General features: G+C 41.7%; 1 protein-coding gene across 1 annotated transcript in view; it reads left to right on the top strand.

The window, feature by feature from the left end:
- The first annotated feature begins 407 nt into the window (after positions 1-407).
- The window catches only part of LOC110162756 (brain-enriched guanylate kinase-associated protein-like), a 50,837-nt gene continuing 30,508 nt past the window's right edge, over positions 408-20,736 (top strand). The window contains 2 exon segments of the mRNA XM_055149497.1: positions 408-505; positions 16,612-16,773. Coding sequence (XP_055005472.1) covers positions 408-505; positions 16,612-16,773 — 260 coding nt within the window.

Genomic DNA, 20,736 nt, shown 5'->3' with positions numbered 1-20,736 from the left:
GAAGCTGGTCAAAAATATGAGACATTTACACTTTATTTTGCCGTAGAAAAGCATTAACTGGAAGTTTCTTAAACATACACTGGCACTTCCGGCCATTGTGAAAAAGGTTTATTAATCACAGGCTCCTGAAAATGTGCTGTTTAAATCCATTTTTTGTTTTCGGTCTTAAAGCTTTCTGCCAATGTTTACTAATGTGTTCATTGTGTCTCGATGAAAACTCTAATACTCTAACAGCCCCAGTGCGATGGATCTTCTCTCGTATATTAACCCCGGTGGAATATTTTGTCTTTCTTGTGTTTGCTCAGGCTCTGCTCTGGGACTAGCCGTGTGAGTGTTGGGTGCGGCCGCTGTTAGCCTGCCCCCTGCTGGACATTTACGCACATGCACGCCCCCCTCACCTTTAACACATGAGAGGCAAGCAACACAGGCCAACCATGAAAAAGATTTACATTGGCAAAACGGCCTTAAAAGTGTCGCGCAATGGTGGCAAGCATCCCAAGAAGAGGTAAGGGAATCGAACCGTCGTCCACCGATCATCATCACGGCCATATGTGAATGTGTGTGTGTGTGTGTGACATTACGCCGCTACGTCCATCATCTCCACAGTGTTCGAGTTTAAAGTGTATCTGATGTGTTTCTGATCTGTTATAATGTTGTTTTCTCATCACAAACAGACCTGGAGTTGTGTTTTGTTTCATTCACACATGTTTAAGTCACAAACTCTGCGTATTTATTTCTTCTCTCGTAAGGAAAATGCTCGGTTCCCCCTTGGGATGTCATGTGGTAATGGAAAAAGTGAAGGTGGAGTTCACCTCAGCATTTGGATAATTTCAGCTCTGGAATAGTAAATCTCTACTGAACTAAAGGTAAAAGGAGCTATTAACTTAAACTACCTCTTCATGACGTCAGAAGGTGGAACGGAGCATTTTGAGCTTTGGAGATGTAGACTGACTAATAATAAAGGATTACTCAAACATGTGTGAATGAAATAAAACACAACTTCAGGTAACACCAAATGCTTAAAAACACATATTAAGAAATGTTTTAAGCTTTTAAACCTCATCCATAACTAAAATTTTATACATATGTGAGAAATCACATTTAAATTCTTCCTGGATTGTGACGTCACAGGGGGAAAGCTGGAGGCCTCCTGCACAGTTTTAAAATCATGAAGTCATTGCTGTCTTTAAATTGTGTTCATTACAGCATGCTAGTGTTTGTGTCTTTTTCAATTATTCATGTCCACTGCTGCCTGTAGGGGCCTTTTCTGTCTTTCCGTCAGCTATAATGTCCCGCAGCATGACTAAAAATGTATCTATTCCCATGGAGAATATTCTAATTGAATGATGCAGGTAACATGACACCTCTCAGTGTCGCTTTAAAGGTCTCATATTACACAACAACAGATTCTTGTGAGCTTTAAGTCATGTTATAATCTTGTTATCGATTCAAAAACAGACCTGGAGTTTTGTTTTGTTTCATTCACACAATTAGTTGGTCTACATCTCCAAAGCTCAAAATGCTCTGTTCCGTCTTCTGATGTCATGAAGTGGTCGTTTTCAAGTTAAAGGTTGTATAGAGGATTTTCCAAGGAACGAGAAATCCAGCGACTGTTTGTCCTTTTTCAAATGTTGCGCATGCGTGAAACCACCCCCCCTCCCCTACAGCTCCTACGTAGAAACGCCTCCTCCCACCTCCTCCTTACACCAGAAACAGGTTTGTTTACAGCCGGTGAGCTGCACATGACTTGTAAACAACTAACTACAGTGTTGGTTAGGCAAGGTGGAGAAGTGAGGAGCAGGGGGAAGAGCGGAACGGGCAGCGGGGAGAGGAGCAGGAAAGGGGTGCAGAGAAGGGTGCGCGGGGATTCAGTGCGAATGAACTAGCTACAACACGCAGCAGCAAGCGGACTCTTTCTTTGCCTTGAAAATTACGTTTTCAGACATGGGATATCACTTTCGTGTCCTGAAAAACATTTGACTAGCTCTTGGAAATAAAGTACGTTTTCATAATAAGCAGAAGTTTCCTGTCCAGGAGTAATTTGTGGACCAGTGCGTCAGTCTTTAGACCCTGCGTCTGCTTCAGTCGCGCCATCACTGGAATGAATCTATAAGAATCACCTTAGTTTGGCTTCGCTGCTTTTCCCCTTGTCTTCTTCTTTCAGCAATCTCAAAAACGGACTTTCTTTTGGGGCTAACTGCTCCTGGATTCTTGTCGCCATTGCAACAAACTTTGTGCGAACTGCGAGGAAGATGTAGGTCAAAAAAAGCCGCTAAGAACTGTTGCGTTGGTGGAGTAAACAGCGCCTGTGCGTCTTGCGTCTGTGCGTCTTGCGTCTGTGGACTGCGTGACAGGCGTACGTAAACCACGTAACGGCAGCGCGCAGGCAAGTCAGTTATGCTAGAAACGTAGGGAGTTTGATTGACAGCCTGTCAGCTCACAGATAACGAGGCAGTGTCGTTATCTATTGGCAAATGTTTAGCCCCACCACGTCCAGAGTTGATGAATTTTTATTCTCTTTTTTTTGGTCATCATAATTACAAGGCTACTGCATCTCTATAATGCTATCATTGACAATTTGAAACAAAAAAAATCCTCCATACAACCTTTAACAGCTCCTTTAGTTCAGTAGAAATTGGCAATTTTAGAGCTGAATTCATCCAATGATTTTAGTGAAGGTGTATGGAGTTAAAAAATAGAGTGGAGCATTTCCTGAGTGTTTTCAGTTTGAGAGAAGAAGCCTTAATATACTAGTCAGGCCGGCGTCACCTAGTGCCTCCGCTCAATTTCATTTCTCTCCAGCGACTAGGTCAGGAATCGGAATACACTAGACGATTTTCAAGAACCCCGGATGCTGTAGACCGCGCACCAGCCAATCAGAGAAGAGTTGTGAAGACATGACGTCAAACGCAAGCACCTGTCTGTGTCCCTTTTTAGACAAAGCGGTCGAGATGGATGTAGACCAGGCGTGTCCAAACTTTTTTCATCAAGGGCCACATTTCTAAACACAGATGAAGCAGAGGGCCATAGACTGGTGCTCGGTACAGAGAATAATTTAAATATGTGCATGTTTAACACGTTAGAATGAGCCATTAGTTTTATTCATGCTAAGATCCTTAAAATTACACACTAAATATTAAATATTAGCTTTATTAAGGTAGATTTTCAAAAAAACTTGCAGTAAAAAGTTCATTTTAATTGATGCAAGGCAATTTGGGCCAATTTGCCTGGAAGCCTGAGGGCCAAGAAAAATTTGTCTGAGGGCCGCATTTTGGACATGCCTTGATGTAGACGAAGGCAGACATTCTGTGTTGGCGACGATTCCCGAGATCGAGGATTTAAAGCTGGAACAAAGAGAATGTTTGATGAATTTTATCAAGGGGAAAGACGTTATAGCCCTTCTTCCTACAGGATTTGGAGCATTACATACGTCACGACCAAATATCAGCGATTGGTTAAATAAAAAAAAGTACCCACTTACCGTCGAGCGAACGAATCCTAATGCTGCGAGGTCAGACGGTTTCCACAAAGTGAAACCGGCTGATGAATCAAGCTATAAATATGCAGCGTTTGTGAGTTAAATATATGTAAATGAATCAAAACACAACTCCAGGTTCGTTTGTGATGAGGAAACAAACTTTATAACATAGATCAGAAAATATCGTAATGTTGGTTCTTTAATGTTTGGCGATATTGACCATATTTTTTACTACATTTACTTATCATTTCCTTTGTGTCTTTTTATACAGTGTGAGTCTGGTTATGTGATCATTTAGTTCAGCTTATCCATTGTAGCTTTTTATTATTTCGCCCCAAACAACCTCTGAAATTATACATCAAACAATAATACATTATAATGCATAAAAGGTGCCAGCTGCTCTAAGAAAAACAAATATGTGAGGAGAGAGTCAACTGTAAAAGCCACACTCCAGGACAAAAACTAATAAAGAAAACACAAGGCGTAGTTTTTTTTTTTTTTTGCTTTTATGGCAGACTCTTGGAATTATATTTTTATAACTGAAACATACAGAAAAAAGAAGGCATTTTACAAACTTCACACAGTACATTTGGCAGTAGTTAGCTCCATCGAACAACCACAAGTTCACGTTTTACATGTCACTTACAAACCGAACATAATGAAAAGCTACAATGATTTTTACTAAGTCTGACAAATTATAATACACAAATTAATAGTAAATTTATAAAAGGAAAAAAAGAATCTAGATCAGGTCATTTTCTCAGTTTTCCCAGATTTTGTCAGTTGCTATCGCCAACAGAGCCCAAAGGAAGTCGTCATCCACATGTTTCCAAACATTTTCCAGTTTTGTGACGTCGACGAAACAACGTCAAAGATCTTCAAATCTTTTTAACAGTTTCCAAAATTGAATTGAACAAATTAATTGATATTTGTCACTTTTAAACTAACTTACCGTATTTTTCGAACTATAAGGCGCACTTAAAATTCTTTAATTTTCTCAAAAATCAGCAGTGCGCCTCATAATCCTGTGCGCCTTATGTATTAATTCTGGTTGTGCTGCCCTTGAACCAATTTTATGTGGTTCACGGCGCTCAAAAATCTGTCAAAATGTTTTAGTACGACTTTGGTAAACTATGAAGCCGCACCACTTGATGGAATATCAGAGCATTACGGCGACTGTAGTCAGGAGTCTCACAGGGTTAGTCCGACAGAAACTGATGGCATCAGCGCACAAGGAGCAGCTTATAGTTTATGCAAATTAGCCATGTGACATTAAGTTTTGTTTCTGTAAAATGTAAACAAATGTGCACAAAGCTGCATTAAACACATTATTACTCAATGTATATTTGAGTCGTCCTTGTAAGAAATAAAAAAACAAACTTAAATGATCCACCCGCATTCATATTCATAATTCACATTCACCAAGACAGGGAGGCAACGTCGGGCGAATTACACCACGATCTGCCGATGGATCGTGGACGCCTGGACTAAGGATCAGTCTCAAGTGTCGTCCGTTTTTTTCTCTTAATGTGCCTTATAATCTGGTGTGTGGTATTATTGATATTGCGTCTTATAGTCCGGTGCACCTTATAGTCCAAAAAATACGGTATTATTCTTTAACTTCTTAACCTTATGAAAAGTTAATGTATTTCAACCCAAAGACACGACAATGGAGCTGTACCGTCTGCGTCTATCAATAAAATATCTTCATCATAAACCTGGAAACAAAAGCCCCAGGCAGCACTAAGACTGTCTGTGCTTTATCGATCTGTCCCATTTTCACTTCTCTATCTAAAAAAGCTCTTCTAAAGCCAAACACGTGAGTGAAAAAGAATCTACGTGAAGAGGCTGATTAACAATGTGCTCAAGGGTTTGTGAGAAAAGTCAGAACAGTACTGTATAATACTTTTACCAGAGTTAAATAATAGTTTGGTGCTTTGATTGTTGATTCTGAGAAAGTCCACGCTGTTTCTCAGTCCTTATGTTTTATTTTTTTCATTGCGATATCGTGGGAAAGCTCACAATATGGTGGGGAGGCTCACGATATTATACACAATAACAAGACTGACATTATAAAATGCTTTGACCATCATTTGGTACAACATTTATTGTCATATTCCTATCAATGACATTTTGAACAACTTGCAAAGCCTTTGAAGTTGAAGTGCAAAATTCAAGTAATAAATAAACAATTCTAATAAAACTGTCATCAGGAGCCTGGTGGAGTAAGTACAACAGAAGCTGAACCGCATCAGCGCACAAGGACAAGCTATGCAAATGAGCCATGTGGTTTTAAGTTTTGTGTCTGTAAAACGTAAACAAATGTGCTCAAAGCTGCATTAAACACATTATTACTCAATGTATATTTGAGTCATCCTCGTAAGAAATTAAAAAAACTAACTTAAATGTGATGATATTTTATATTTCGGCGCTAGTTTAGTCACTAAACTTTTAAACCAAACACCGTCCAACGTGGAAAATGGATGCAAATCACTTACTTTATATTCTGTGATGTAGTTCGTTATTTCATGAGTGCTGTTCTAAATGCTTCAGGTATAGTTTTTTGTCCCGACTTGATTTTCTGAACACATTTTTGAAAATTTTTGGCGCGTCGGCTTATCATGTGACTTCTCATGTCGCTGGTATTTCCCGAGGTGAATCGCACGGTGCATTGTCAGTGTTTGCATACTGTCTGTTGTTTGTCCATCACCTTTTCTTCTTTCTCGTTTCTTGTCACGACAAACCAAAAATTTTTGATTTGCGAATGGAGCCTCGTGGAGCATTGACACCTCGGTCGCAATATTGTCTCAAATGGTTCGACATGTCTGAGGCCTTGGAGAAACACTGACCTCTAGTGGACAAATTTAACCATTGCAAACCAGCACACAACCCATGATGAAGTATTGTTAGTGTAAGACAATACTTGTGTGCAGAGCAACACAATAATAATGATGATTTAAAATAATATGTAAAGAGCAACATAAATAGCAGCTGTAAATAAGAAAATAGGTGTTACCTTGTTAGGTGGAATTAGATCAAAGTGATCCCAAACCATGGATCGCTTTTTTTCCACTTGTAGATGCCATCGAAAATGAAACAAATGCCAAAAGTCGCCAAAAACACCACAGTACTCCTCACTACTAGGGCTGGGTATCATTAAGGAGTTGCCGATACGATACATACCTCGATACACAGGCCACGATACGATACATATCTCGATACAGTGCACTTTCGATTCGATATGATTTATTTCAAATCAATTCGATACGGTTCAATAAAAATGAAGGCTAAATCGTGGCTGTGATACTTAAAGGCTTTGTTAAATTACTTCTTGTGCAAAGTTCATATGAAACACAAACATTTTAATCCTCAAAACAGTAAAAATGTCAAATGTGTCGCATAAATGAGTTTCCTTTCACTCCACAAGCAACAAAACTGTAGCACTGTAACAAAATAATTTAGTAAAACACACCTAAAAATACTCTTGGTGAAATATTGATACAGCAGCCCACGATATCGATACTGTATCATCACATTAAACGATACGATATATCGATATTCTGATATTTTTGCACACCCCTACTCACTACCCAACATTTTTAAGAAATATTGGTGCATCTTTTATACTGTAGAAGTTTAGCGCTTGTCAAACCACAGACGTGCAATTTGTTTCGGAAAGAACGAGACGTGCTCCAGAGCTCCGTCTCAAAAATGCTTCTAGACCTCAGACTTAAAAGCCACTGATGCGTCCACAACGGGCACACTGGCCAATGACGCAGCCGCAAAGGATTATGGTTCATGTAGTTTACTGTGCTATTCTTATTTTTGCCTTAAGTTTAATATTGTGACGAGACCACAACGATATCGTGGTATCGCCAATATCGTTACACCCCTAGTATATTACGTGTAAACCCACCATGTTTGTTTGTTTTTCTCTCTTATTATTTAATCCACCTGTCAGTCGTTCCATCTGAAATCAAGGAGACAGGATACAGCTCCAAATCCTCTCATCTTTGTAAACTTTTATGAAAGTGTGAGGCTCTGGCCGGACTGTACTGATCCATTTAGCGATTTGAAAACAGAGTAATGCAGCTTTAATACACAAATGTACCATCATAATCTTACCATTCATCTCGCTTTTACACACCACTCATCCCATCGTGTCCTTACATCCTTCCGGGACCCCCCCTCCTCTCCTCCTCCTCTCTTCCTCCTCTCCTCCTCCGCCGGGACCTCTCCTCTCACCTGCCATAAAAGCTTTCAGAATGTGACTCAGCCTATTCACACTCCGGGGACCCAGCGCTAATGTACTTTTTTATTTTAGTTTTTTTTTTTTTTTTTTTTTTTGAATCCCTTGAAACACTTTACGACGAACAGTCAACAGCAAACACCTGTATTCCCGAGACAGTACCTGCCGCTGATGGACAGGTAGGGGTGAGAGGACCGGGGCAGCTGGGTAATGTAGTGTGGTAATGGTGTCCGGTCAGCAGAGACACTGAGTCATTGTGCAGATGCGGAGAGAGCTGCTTATTGTTGTGGGTGTTCACAAAAAGAATGGAAGAGACTAGATGAGAGAAGTGAAGAAATAACTACAATCAGAAGTTGGAAGAGCGGCCAGAATTTGTACTTAAAGCTCCTGAAGTACACAAATTTTACTCTCGTGAGCTTTAAGGGGCTGTCACACCTTGGTGATTTAGCCAGCGTATGCCGACGTATGAAAAATTTGGCAAATACTCTGGTGTACGTCAAATAAGTTATATGTCAATTTTGCATAAGTTATGAGCACGCTGGAGCACACTGGCACAGAGTTCTGCCCTTGGTCGACCGACGGGTACGGGAAAATAGTTGGGTAGGGTCGGAATTACACACGAGCAGGTCAAGATTAAATCAGGACTACACCAGGACTAATCTTGGACTTAAGAAAGAGAGAGAACCCCATGCCCGTGGAGCAGCACAGGGCTCCAAGCCCCATGGCGACAGCTATGGGGCTTGGAGCCCTGTGCTGGTCCTTGCGCCCGTGGTCACCCGACGGTCTACGCGGGCGCACCTCCGAGTCTGTCCCAACAGTGAGTCCTGGTTCAGTCCTGGTTTACTCCTCCTGGTTCAGTCCTGGAATCAGTCCTAGGTTAGTCCTGGGTGAGTTCTGATTTAGTCCAGGTTTAGTCCGAGTTTAGTCCATGGCGTGTGGGGCACAAACATGTTTCTTCTGCTCAGTAAATGAAGCCTGTGACGTGATGACTGTTGAGTCCCGTCTGTGAATTTGTATTCGTACTGAAGAAAGCGTAACCGTTTAATTTCATTTCATGATTATAACTTTTAAAGTCATAACTTTTCAGTTTGTATTTTGATGGATGCTTCAATTAGAATGCTTTTAATTTATCACAGGCACGGGTGGGTGGGGGTTTAACTTTGATATACAGTATGTTCGAATGCGGGTCTCTAAAAATGGATCTGTGCAGGATTCTGCACTGGCATACGTTGACTTACGGCAAGGTCAACAAAAAATCTTGAGCATGCTGAAAATTTTGCATGTCACCGTGTGCTTATACGTCCTGCATAAGTTATGTGATCGTTGACACACATTCACACATGTTAATTGTAAGTTACTCAGCGAGAAAATGTGTAGTGTACCCATGATTTATGAGTAACGTGTTTTGAACCTGTGTGTGTCTTATATCAAACTTACCACCAATGCATATTAACATATGCAGACATATTTGACGTGTTCCCATGACCACAAAAATGAACGTGTTTCTAACTTATAGCTTCCATATAATGGCGTATTGGCAGTGTTTATGGGAATTGGTTTATAAAAATGCGGAAGCCGTCAGTACTCCTCCAGACTTCATGGTGAGCAGACCTGTGGTACCACCCGCTACACAAATCAACTGAGAGATGGAGGATCCGGCAAGGCTGAGACAAAAATAAGTGTACTAAGAAGTGTTCTTCTGAGTTTTCTTTAGAGTTGTCTTCGCTTACATGTCCAGCCAGAACCACACGCTTTGATAAAACTTTACAAAGACGAGTGGATTTGGAGCTGTATCCTGTCTCCCTGATTTCAGAGGCAGCGATTGACAGGTGGATTAACCAATCAGAGAAAAGCCAGAGAATAAAAGTGGGTCTTAAGACGAGATTTAAAACTCACCACTGTGGGGCTGTTGGGATGTGGGGGGGGCAGAGCGTTCCAGAGTTTGGGGTCAGCCACAGAGAAGGACCTGTCCCCTGGTTTTAAGTCTTGTTTATGTACCATGAGCTGGAGCTGGTGCCTCAGACTTCAGAGCTCGTGTAGGGATGTAAATCTGGATGCGATCTAAGACGTACTGTGGGGTAGAGCCCTGACCCAACATAAAACAGTGCGGCGGGAGACACGTTTTGAAAACTCACTGCGGGTGCAGGCAGGAGTGGGACTGCACAATGCGGGAGCAGGTGGGTGGGATGAGAACTAAAGTGGGTGTGGTCCCGAAAGTGCGAACCCCCGTCTCATATGCTTCATGGGCTATTTGGCCGTCCCGTCCTCCCCTACACCGCGCAGACCCTCCCGTACGCTGCATGGACCATCCCATACGTCGTGTGGACCCCTCCTATACAACGCGTGGACCATTCCCCCCTGCCATACGTCACGCGGGCTGCAGTACTAAACCAAAATTAAACTAGGTCTAAACCACAACTAAACCAGGTCTAAAAACAGGTCTAAAACAGGATTTAGCCAGGACTTAACCATGCCGCTGGACCCCCCCCACCACGCCTCCTCCTCTCAAACGCAGCCTCACCCCAACTCCCTCAAGTCCTCAAAATATTTGGTCCGTGGCTCAAAAAAGGTTGGGGACCATTGTTTTAGACAGTTCCTTTCCACGTCTCCATTTTTGATAGAGCTTAATAGTGTCACCATCTTGCAGGACTTGCAGGCAGGAGCGGGACAAAATAATGCAGATGTGGGCGGGAGCAGGACTGAAAATTACAATACTTTACGGGCAGGAGCGGGACCGCACAGTGTGGGAGTAGGCGGGAACAGGACTGAAAATTATGTCCCGCACAGACCTCTACTGTGGGGCCAGTCTATTCAAAGCTTTAAACACAAACAATAAAATCTTAAAATCAATTCTAAAACGAACTAGAAGCCAGTGCAGCAACGCTAAAATTGGGGTGTAAATGTATACATAACTACAGTATTTTATTAAAAAAAACTCAGCTCTAGTCTCTGAGAGTTTGTTTACAACCTATCTTGGTGAATAATTACAAAGTTCTTTACGCGTGTAAGGTACATGAGGATTAACTTTGGACCACTGCAAACTGTTTAAAATCAACTAGATCTGTTTTGGACGTTTTTAAGACCTTTCATTTAGTTGTTTTTGTTGTTTGGCCCGTTGGAATAATTGACAGCGCCAGTATTTTATTAACACGGGAAATGTTTCATCCAAAGTGTGAACAAACCCACCAGCGAGCTTCCCACACTCTTCATTTTTTACATATTAATTAGTCCAACATTTCATAACATTTTAAAAAACGATCCATAACCACCTCGCTTTTTCTAGCTGTCAGTTTGCAGATTTGCTGACCTGGTTTATGGTTCATATCGCTGTAATTACCGGGCCTATCCACATGAAACAAAATCTCTCATGAAGATCAGCGTCTTTTCGAAATATATATCTATAATTTTTTTTCAGTATTTTCCAAAAGTGGTGGCATTATTCAACCCCAAATACGAGATAATTGTCAATCGAGAGGGTTCAGCATTTCTGAACTTAAGCTGAAGCTCTAGTATTAGATTTTAAAGGGCCCATATTACATTGTTTTCTGATCTGTTATATTTAAGTTTTTTTTAGTTTAGTTTATAGGCCATAGTTATCCTGCCACTAAAAACAGTCTTACCCACTCCACAAAATGCCCAAAGCAAATCTGTTATTACGCCAAACTGTCGATGTAAATGTCTGTGTTGATAGAATAATGTTTGAAATAAAACTAACCTTACATCGCATGAATCGTCGCATGTTGAGGGACTATTTTCTCATATATCAGTCCGCCGCTGCCATGTTTTCTATCAAGAAGTACAACTCACTGCTGCTGCTCAGAAATAAATCCTTCAAATGCAAGGTTGGTTTTACTTCTAAGATTATTCTATCGACACATTCACATGGACAGTCTGGTGTAATAATAGATTTGTTTCGGGTGTTTTGTGGAGTGGGTAAGACTGTTTTTAGCGGCAGGATAACTATGGCCGTTGACATGCACTAGTCTAGCACCAGTGACCTCTGCAAATACAAGGACTGGATGGAATATTTTAAAAAGTGTCTCCACACGTCTCCAACACTCTGGATCACTAGGAAATGAGGTCCTATGTCCGAAATTTCCAGACTGTCCCTTTAAAAATGATCATCAAAATCATCATTCAGTTCTTTCACTCCAGAAAATCACTTCCTCTCGAGACACTTATCAATGTTTCCTTGTCACACATTTAACACACAAACTTGACAACTTTACATATTTACTTACATAATAATCTTCTCTCCAACGGAAAACACTCAGAAACACAGGAAATGCTCCACTGTGTTTCGAAACTCCATAGACCTTCACTGGAATCTTTTAAACTATATATCCAGCTGTTCTAAATCTGTGTATCATTCGTCCATTTGTTTTTCAAAATAAAACCAAAAGTAAGAAAATGAAAAAAACATTTTTTTTTCATTATTTGTCTCCAAAACCAAAAATTAGATAATGATTAGTTTGTTTTTTTTCAGTTTTTGTGTTTTGTGTTTAAATGAATAATTGAAAAAATGGATAATGGATGACTGAAGCAGGACTAAACCAGGACTAAACCGGTCTCAGTCCTGGTCTCAGTCCCGGTCTGGTCCCGGTCTCAGTCCCAGCCTCAGTCCTGGTCTGGTCCTGATCTCAACCCTAGTTTGATCCTCGTTTCAATTCTGGTCTGGTCCCGGTCTGGTCCCTGTCTCAGTCCCGCTCTCAATCCTGGTCTCAGTCCCAGTCTCAGTCCCGGTCTGGTCCCGGTCTCAGTCCCAGTCTCAGTCCCGGTCTCAGTCCCAGTCCTGATCTGGTTCTGGTCTCAATCCCAGTCTGATCCCGGTTTAAAATTTTGGTCTGGTCCCGCTCTCAATCCCACTCTCAATCCCGGTCTGGTCCCAGTATCATTCCCGGTCTGGTCCCGGTCTCAGTCCCAGGCTGGTCTCAGTCTGGTCCTGGTTTCAGTCTTATTCACCCGACGGTCTACGTGGGTGCACCTCTGGGCCCATCCGAACACTCAGTCCTGGTTTAGACCTGGTTCAGACCTGGTTGAGTTATCTGTTTTGTTTTTTTTCCATTATTCATTTAAACACAAAATCAAAAACTGAAAAAACAAATCATTTTCCTTTTTTTTTCATTTTGATTTTGGAGACAAATAATAAAGAAAATAGATGTTTTTTCGTTTTCTCATTTTTGATTTTATTTTGAAAAACACACAGAATTCATATATTTTCACAGCCTTAAAGGTTGTATAGAGGATTTTCCAAGGAACAAGAAATCCAGCGACTGTTTGTCCTTTTTCAAATGTTGCGCATGCGTGAAACCACCCCCCCTCCCCTACAGCTCCTACGTAGAAACGCCTCCTCCCTCCTCCTCCTTACGCCAGAAACAGGTTTGTTTACAGCCGGTGCACATGACTTGTAAACAACTAACTACAGTGTTGGTTAGGCAAGACGGAGAAGTGAGGAGCGGGGGGAAGAGCGGATCGGGCAGCGGGGACAGGAGCAGGAAAGGGGTGCAGAGAAGGGTGCGCGGAGATTCAGTGCGAATGAACTAGCTACAACACGCAGCAGCAAGCGGACTCTTTCTTTGCCTTGAAAATTACGTTTTCAGACATAGGATATCGCATTCGTGTCCTGAAAAACGTTTGTCTAGCTCTTGGAAATAAAGTACGTTTTCATAATAAGCAGAAGTTTCCTGTCCAGGAGTAATTTGTGGACCAGTGCGTCAGTCTTTAGACCCTTCGTCTGCTTCAGTCGCGCCATCGCTGGAATGAATCTACAAGAATCACCTTAGTTTGGCTTCGCTGCTTTTCCCCTTGTCTTCTTCTTTCAGCGACCTCAAAAACGGACTTTCTTTTGCGGCGAACTGCTCCTGGATTCTTGTCTGTCATTGCAACAAACTTTGTGCGAACTGTGAGGAAGATATAGGTAAAAAAAAGCCGCTAAGAACTGTTGCGTTGGTGGAGTAAACAGCGTCTGTGCGTCTTGCGTCTGTGGACTGTGTGACAGGCGAACGTAAACCACGTACCGGCGGCGCAGGCAAGTCAGTTACGCTAGAAACGTAGGGAGTTTGATTGACAGCCTGTCAACTAACAGATAACGAGGCAGTGTCGTTATCTATTGGCAAATGTTTAGCCCCACCACGTCCAGAGTTGATGAATTTTTATTCTCTTTTTTTTGTCATCATAATTACAAGGCTACTGCACCTCTATAATGCTATCATTGACAATTTGAAACAAAAAAAAATCCTCCATACAACCTTTAACTACCGGCTACATAAACTCTTGAAATTTTTCTCCATGTCTCCCACAATCCACTCAGCCCGAGACGTGATTGAAGGTTAAACTAAAGCGTTTACAGTACGGTGGCTAAAAATAGTGATGACGGTGCGTTCACGTACGGGGAGGTGAGAGCGTAAACGTGAGCTCTCAGAGTCCATTCTCGTGATGGATTAGAGTTCATTGGCTCCCGGTGCAGACTGGTGCACAGGCCGACTGCGTGGGGTCCAAGCAATTTACTAAAGGTGGGATTAAAGTTTGTACTGCGGGGAAAAAAAATATGATTACATTCTATGGCAGGACCTAATCATTTGTAGCGTTTGTGTGTGCGGGAATTTATCATATTGCTTGGACTACAATCTGTACACACACTTTTAAAGGGCCCACGTTAACGAGAAATGGACTGTTGTAACCTTTAAGTCGTTACTTCTACGTAAACATCGCCGGGAGGAGAATAACGGTAAACAAAAATCACGGTTTTGAGGTCACGGTTTGGTTCATTTTCGGTGCAGTATGGGAACAAAATATAAAACCATTTGCTTTGTTTGTTTATTTGTGTTTTTATTAAACCGACTTTTTTTTTTTTTTATTAAAGACAACTAACAAAATTTAACAAAATACAGTAATCAACATAAAAACAATACACAAAAACATAGAGCAGCACACACACCAAATGCAAAACAACAACAACACACGCCAACACAAATTGAGTTAAACAAAACAAAAGCAGTGTAGTTGTACAATAAACATTTTTAGTCCCTATACTTAATATTTTCACCATCATCATTTCCCTTCATCATCTTTTACTATTTATTACAATCTCAAATCTCACTTTTTTCCCCTCATCCCCCCTTTTTTAATTATTTTTGTAATTATTATAACCACTACAAACCAACGGGAAAATAAAATCAATGCAAAGTGCTGCTCGGTAATACTAATAAGTTAAATAAAATAGTCTCAAATCAGCAACAAATGTTTGAAATATTATAAAAAAAATAAATTCCTTGTAAACAGTAAACAAAACTGTCCAAAGATGAAAAGAAAATGAAGCTTTACTGCCGGCGAGACGAAAAAGTGAGGACCACGGCGCGACGATCGTGGTTTTGCGAGGACTCACGTGGTTCAGAGGGACGTAGTCAAGGCGGGGGGCAATTGTTGCCCTAACTATAAAGCGCTGCGGGAAACACTGACACCCCAATCACGAACAAGTTCCCTCGTGAATATTAAAGAGCCGAGTCTTCCGTGTAGCTGAACATGTAGTGGTGGAATGTAAACACACACAAATTCACCTGTGCACAGCGGCACACTGAACCAAACGTCCCATACTGAAACGGTTCGGCACAGATACATGTACCCAGTGTTGGGAAGGTCACTTTTAAAATGTATTCCCCTACAGATTACAGATTACATACCCCAAAATGTAGTTTGTAATGTAATCCATTAAATTACTTAACGTGAGTAATGTAATCTGAATACTTTGGATTACTTGATTTGCTGTAGAGAAGCAAAGACGAGGAAATCTTCACATAAGATGTTTTGTCTGATAAAAGAAAATAAAAAGCCCAGATTTTACTGAACCAAATTAAAAATATTATTGGTAGAAGAGGAGGAGACACGGTCCACGTGGCATGATTTAGTCCTGTTAAATCCTGGTTTATATCTAGTTTAGACCTGGTTTTAGTCCTGGTTTAGACCTGGTTTTAGTCCTGGTTTAGACCTGGTTTTAGTCCTGGTTTAGACCTGGTTTTAGTCCTGGTTTTAGTCCTGGTTTAGACCTGGTTTTAGTCCTGGTTTCGTCCTGGTTTAGTCCTGGCTTTAGTCGTGGTTTAGACCTAATTTAGACCTGGTTTAAACCTGGTTGAGACCTGGCTTTAATCCTGCTTTAGTCCTGGTTTATTCCTGGTTTAGTCCTGGTTTAGACCGAGTTTAGACCTGGTTTAGACCAGGTTTAGAACTGGTTTGGACTTGGGTTTAGATCTGGTTTAGACCTGGTTTTAGACCTGGTTTGGACCTGGGTTTAGACCTGGTTTTAGATCTGGTTTAGACCTGGCTTTAGTCCTGGTTTATTCCTGGTTTAGTCCTGGTTTAGACCGAGTTTAGACCTGGTTTTAGACCTGGTTTAGACCTGGTTTTAGTCCTGGTTTAGACCTGGGTTTAGACCTGGTTTTAGACCTGGTTTAGACCTGGTTTAGTCCTGGTTTAGACCTGGTTTAGTGTCCGGCAATAAGTGAAATTACCAAACAAAACAAAACAAAAAACGGAATAACCCAAAATGTGAAAACATGAAAATACCTCCTTGTAATCCATTTATTTCAATCATGTAACTGTAATCCAATTACCTCTCACTGAAACAGTAACTGTAACCGAATACAGTTACTCATAATTTGCACTCTTGATTACGTATCTCCAGTACATGTAATCTGTTACTCTCCAACACTGCATGTACCTTTACACCCCTAATAGCTGCAACTGTGTTTTGCTTCAAGTAAATCGTCTCATAACACAAATGTATGGACCAAAGTGTGTGAAAGTGAATCACCAAAACCCGTCATACGCACTTTTACATCCCTGCGCTGTAGACGGTATTGATCTTATTTATTTTTGTCTCTGTGTACAGTTCGTTGCTGGAGCAGAAGGAGGATCTGCGGAAGCGTCTGTCCTACACCACTCACAAACTGGAGCTGCTGCAGAACGAGTTTGACTCCACAAAGGTTTACCTGGAGACGGAGCTGCGGAGAGCCCAGGAGGAGCTGGACAAGTTCACCGACAAACTGCGCAGGTGAGTGGGAAATATGTGCTGTGAAAATAAAATGATCACTTAAATAATCAGATAAACCAATGATTAGATCTGATTTTTGGTGTTTTTACAATCACAGAAACAGAAATCTGATCCTCAAAAACACCTGGTGACGTGTCAATTGTCTTTATTTGGTCTTAAAACGGGACTAAACATCTAAACTCCGCCCATAACCGCATTTTAAATAGAGCTGCTACACTGGGCAGTACCTGGAGGACTAAAGGGGAGAGTGAAGAGAGGTTTTGAGGACTAAAGGGAAGAGTGAGGCGGTGCGAGGTCTGGAGGACTAAATGGGAGAGTGAAGAGGGCTGGAGTCTGGAGGACTAAAGGCGAGACAAAGCGAGGACAAAAGGGGAGAGTGAGGAGGGGCGGGGTTTAGAGGACTAAAGGGGAGAGTGAGGAGGGGCGGGGTCTGGAAGACTAAAGGGGAAAATGGAGTCTGGAGGACTTAGAGGCAGAGTAAGGGTGGGTCTGGAGGACTAAAGGGGAGAGTGAGGGACGAGGAGGAACAGGGTCTGGAGGACTAAAGGGGAGAGTGAGGGGGAAGGAGAGGTTGGGTCTGGAGGACTAAAGGGAAAAATGAGGAGAGGTTTGGAGGACTAAACAAGGACTAAGGAGAGGCAGAGTCTGGAGGACAAAAGGGGAAAGTGAGGAGGGGCAGGGTCTGGAGGGCTAAACAGGGGTTTGGTGAGGAGGGGTTTGTAGGACTAAAAGGGAGAGTGAGGAGGAAAGAGGGGTGTTGTCTGGAGGACTAAAGGGAAGAGTGAAGAGGAGTGGGGTGTGGAGGACTAAAGGTGAGTGTAAAGAGGGATGGGGTCTGGAGGACTAAAGGGGAGAGTGAAGAGGGGCGGGGTTTGGAGAACTAAAGGGGAGAGTGAGGGTGAGCCAGGTGGACAAAAGGGAGAGTGAGGAGGGGTGGGGTGTGGAGGACTAAAGGGGAGAGTGAGGAAGGGCGAGGTCTGGAGGACTGAAGGTGAGTGTCAAGAGGGATGGGGTCTGGAGGACTAAAGGGGAGAGTCAGGGTGGGTCTGGAGGACTAAAGGGCAAAGTGAGGAGGGGCAGGGGTTAAAGGACTAAAGAGAATAGTGAGGAGTGGGGTCTGGAAGACTAAAGGGGAGAGTGGGGGGGGGGTCAAAAAGGTATCCACACTTCAAACTCTGCCCCTTCAGCCAAGTATTTGTATCAGAAACTCCTGTGTGATGTCACATAGTACTTGAAATTGCAGAAGCCACCGGAGGCAACAGAGACTCAGCTTTTGACTGTTTTTAACACAACGCTTTTGCACTAAATTTACCAAAAAAAAACAAAAAACACTAGAAATAGTACTTAAATGCACCATATACACTTTAAATTGATTCCACTTTATTTTTTTTAGTTCTTGGTGAGGAAACATAACACAGACCAGGCCCTTTAAGAAAAAAATAATGTATCTTGCATATTTAATTCGCACATGACATGAAACTAATGAACATTCTTGCTTGTCTTAGTAGGCTACAATCTCTTCTGGTCTTTTTTTGTCCACTCTGGGCCGGTATAGAAAACGCCCGTACACTTCAAGCTCACTCTCCCCGTAGCGATTCGTAATTATGTCCTTACACGTCTGCCGAGGATTCATAAAGACATCCTCCAAACTCATTAAATTTCCCATACGCTTCCCCCAATTGAAACTATTGAGCCGCCGTCTAAGCCTTGACATTTTGCATACAGCCCTATAGGAAATCCTCATGGCGATTTAACACAGAGCCTATGTAATCTTTTGTTGCTAACGGCGACCGAGTGAGTCCTCCCAACAGTGGATTCTGACAAGCTTGACATTCAGCACCTCTAATGAAAAGATGTCTAGTATCTCCAACATGTCCGCCACGGTACAAAGCTATAGAAGCGCGTAATTAGCCCAGCGTGGAAAAATACCATCACGAGTCTTTCTATAATTATAATTTCACTTTAAAGAGAGCCCGTATATGAGGATTTTTTTTTTTTTTCCCGCATGTATTTGAGCAAAATGTGTCTCGCAATCCAGTACAGATGTATTGTATAAGCAGCTCTTGAGGTCAAACTAAGTCCACTGTGTCTTGATTAAAAAGAAACGCTATTTTCTGAGCTATGTTATGATGTTTTTTCATCACAAACAGGACCTGGAGTTGTGTTTAGTTTCATTCACACATGTTTAACGCACAAATCCTGCATGTTTAGTATTTAATTGAATAACTTTACTTCAATCATTTGGATGATTTCAGCCCTGGAAGTGCCTATCTCTATTGAACTAAAGGTAAAAATAGCTCTTAATTGGAAAACTTCATGACATCACAAGGTGGAACAGAGCATTTTGAGCTTTAGAGACGTAGACGGATTAATAATAAAGAATTACTTAAACATGTAAATGAAATAAACATGACTCAAGTTTTTTTTAAAGGGAGAACAGCATTATACCATGGCTAAAAGCTCACAAATGTCAAAAGTGAAAGAAAAGTGCTTATAAATGCCTTGTAATAATCAGGATGCTCAGAATGCATAAGTGTGGTATAAGTTTGGACCACTGCAAACTGTTTATGAACTAGTTCACTGAAATAGCTCTGTTTTTCATGTTTTTAAAACAGTAAGTACATACATATGTCTCAAAGACGCTTTACAGTTCATTATTCAGTCACTCCAGACCCGGTGGTGGTAAACTACTATTGTGGCCACAGCTGCCCTGGGGTAGACTGACAGAAGCAAGGCTGCCAATCTGAACCATCTGCCCCTCAGACCACCAAAATCACTCACACACACACATCACTTTCATACTAGGCAGTGTGGGTGTGAAGTGTCTTGCCTAAGGACACAATGACAGTTTTTTGTGACTTGCGCCCCACTGTAGCACCTGATTTTCCCAGTGTCTCCCATCCAAGCAGCCTTGCTGAGTTTCTGAGATCTGATGAGATCAGGCTTTGACACGCCGGTACAGTCATAGTAACAGTAACTTTAACAGTAACATTTACATTTACACAGTAACAATTTAATGGTCCTATTTTACACAAAATTGACTCATGTTATAATGTTGTTACCCCCTCAAAAACATACTTGGAGTTGTGTTCTGTTCCTGTTTCTGTTTCAAAATGATTCTAGTGAAAGTGTATGGAGTTATTTTCAGTTTGAGAGAAGAATTCAGCCTAAATCTGCAGGGTTTGTGTGTTAAACATGTGACAAAACACAACTCCAGGTCTGTTTGTGATGAGGAAACAACATTATAACACAGATATAACAGAGAACAGTGTCATATGGGCCTTTTAAATGACATATTCTGTGTGAGCTGAAGCCTGCGTCTCCGCTCTGCTCTCTCCCCATTACGGCGCAGAAGTGTCCGATTTGTGTTATTGATCGCACAGTGTGAAATGTGTGAAATGTCAGGCGCTGGCAGGGACCGGCAGGGATCAGAGGGTTCAGACGTGACCCGCACAAAACCGTTGCCCCCCGAAAAGATATTAAGACGAGTCAGCGTTGCGTTCGGAGAGTGGGATTAATTGATGCTTTTTGCGGTGACACTGTGCGGCGGAAAGTTCCCAAATGTTACCATGGCGACACACATCAGTAAATGCAGCCAAAAACTTTACAAGACTGTCTGAACACTCAAGAAAAAATACAAAATGGATTTAAAGAGCATATTTTCAGGAGCCTGTGATCAATGTGAGCGTTCATGGTTCGTGAAACTTATTTGGCAGTGTTTGCATTGTGTCTCCTTGGTAACTGCTGAACAGAATAGATGCATGTAGAACACCCCCAGCCTGATGCTACTGCAAAGTGTCAGTAGTTCACAATATAAATAAGTACATCAGGTGTCTTCAACCTTTTTCCTCCGGTGAGCTACCTTTACAAAACAAAAATGTCCAGAGAGCTTCTCATTTTAGAGGCTGCAAGAAATTGAGACGATTATAAGAAAGAGGGCGAGCCTTTTGGGAACAGTTAGAT

The sequence above is a fragment of the Boleophthalmus pectinirostris genome, unplaced genomic scaffold (assembly GCF_026225935.1).
Source record: "Boleophthalmus pectinirostris isolate CB_2022bp ecotype Guang Dong unplaced genomic scaffold, ASM2622593v1 HiC_scaffold_13, whole genome shotgun sequence".
Taxonomy (NCBI): Eukaryota; Metazoa; Chordata; class Actinopteri; order Gobiiformes; family Gobiidae; genus Boleophthalmus; species Boleophthalmus pectinirostris.
The sequence above is the reverse complement of the archived record's forward strand: the minus strand, read 5'-3'. Positions and strand labels throughout refer to the sequence as shown.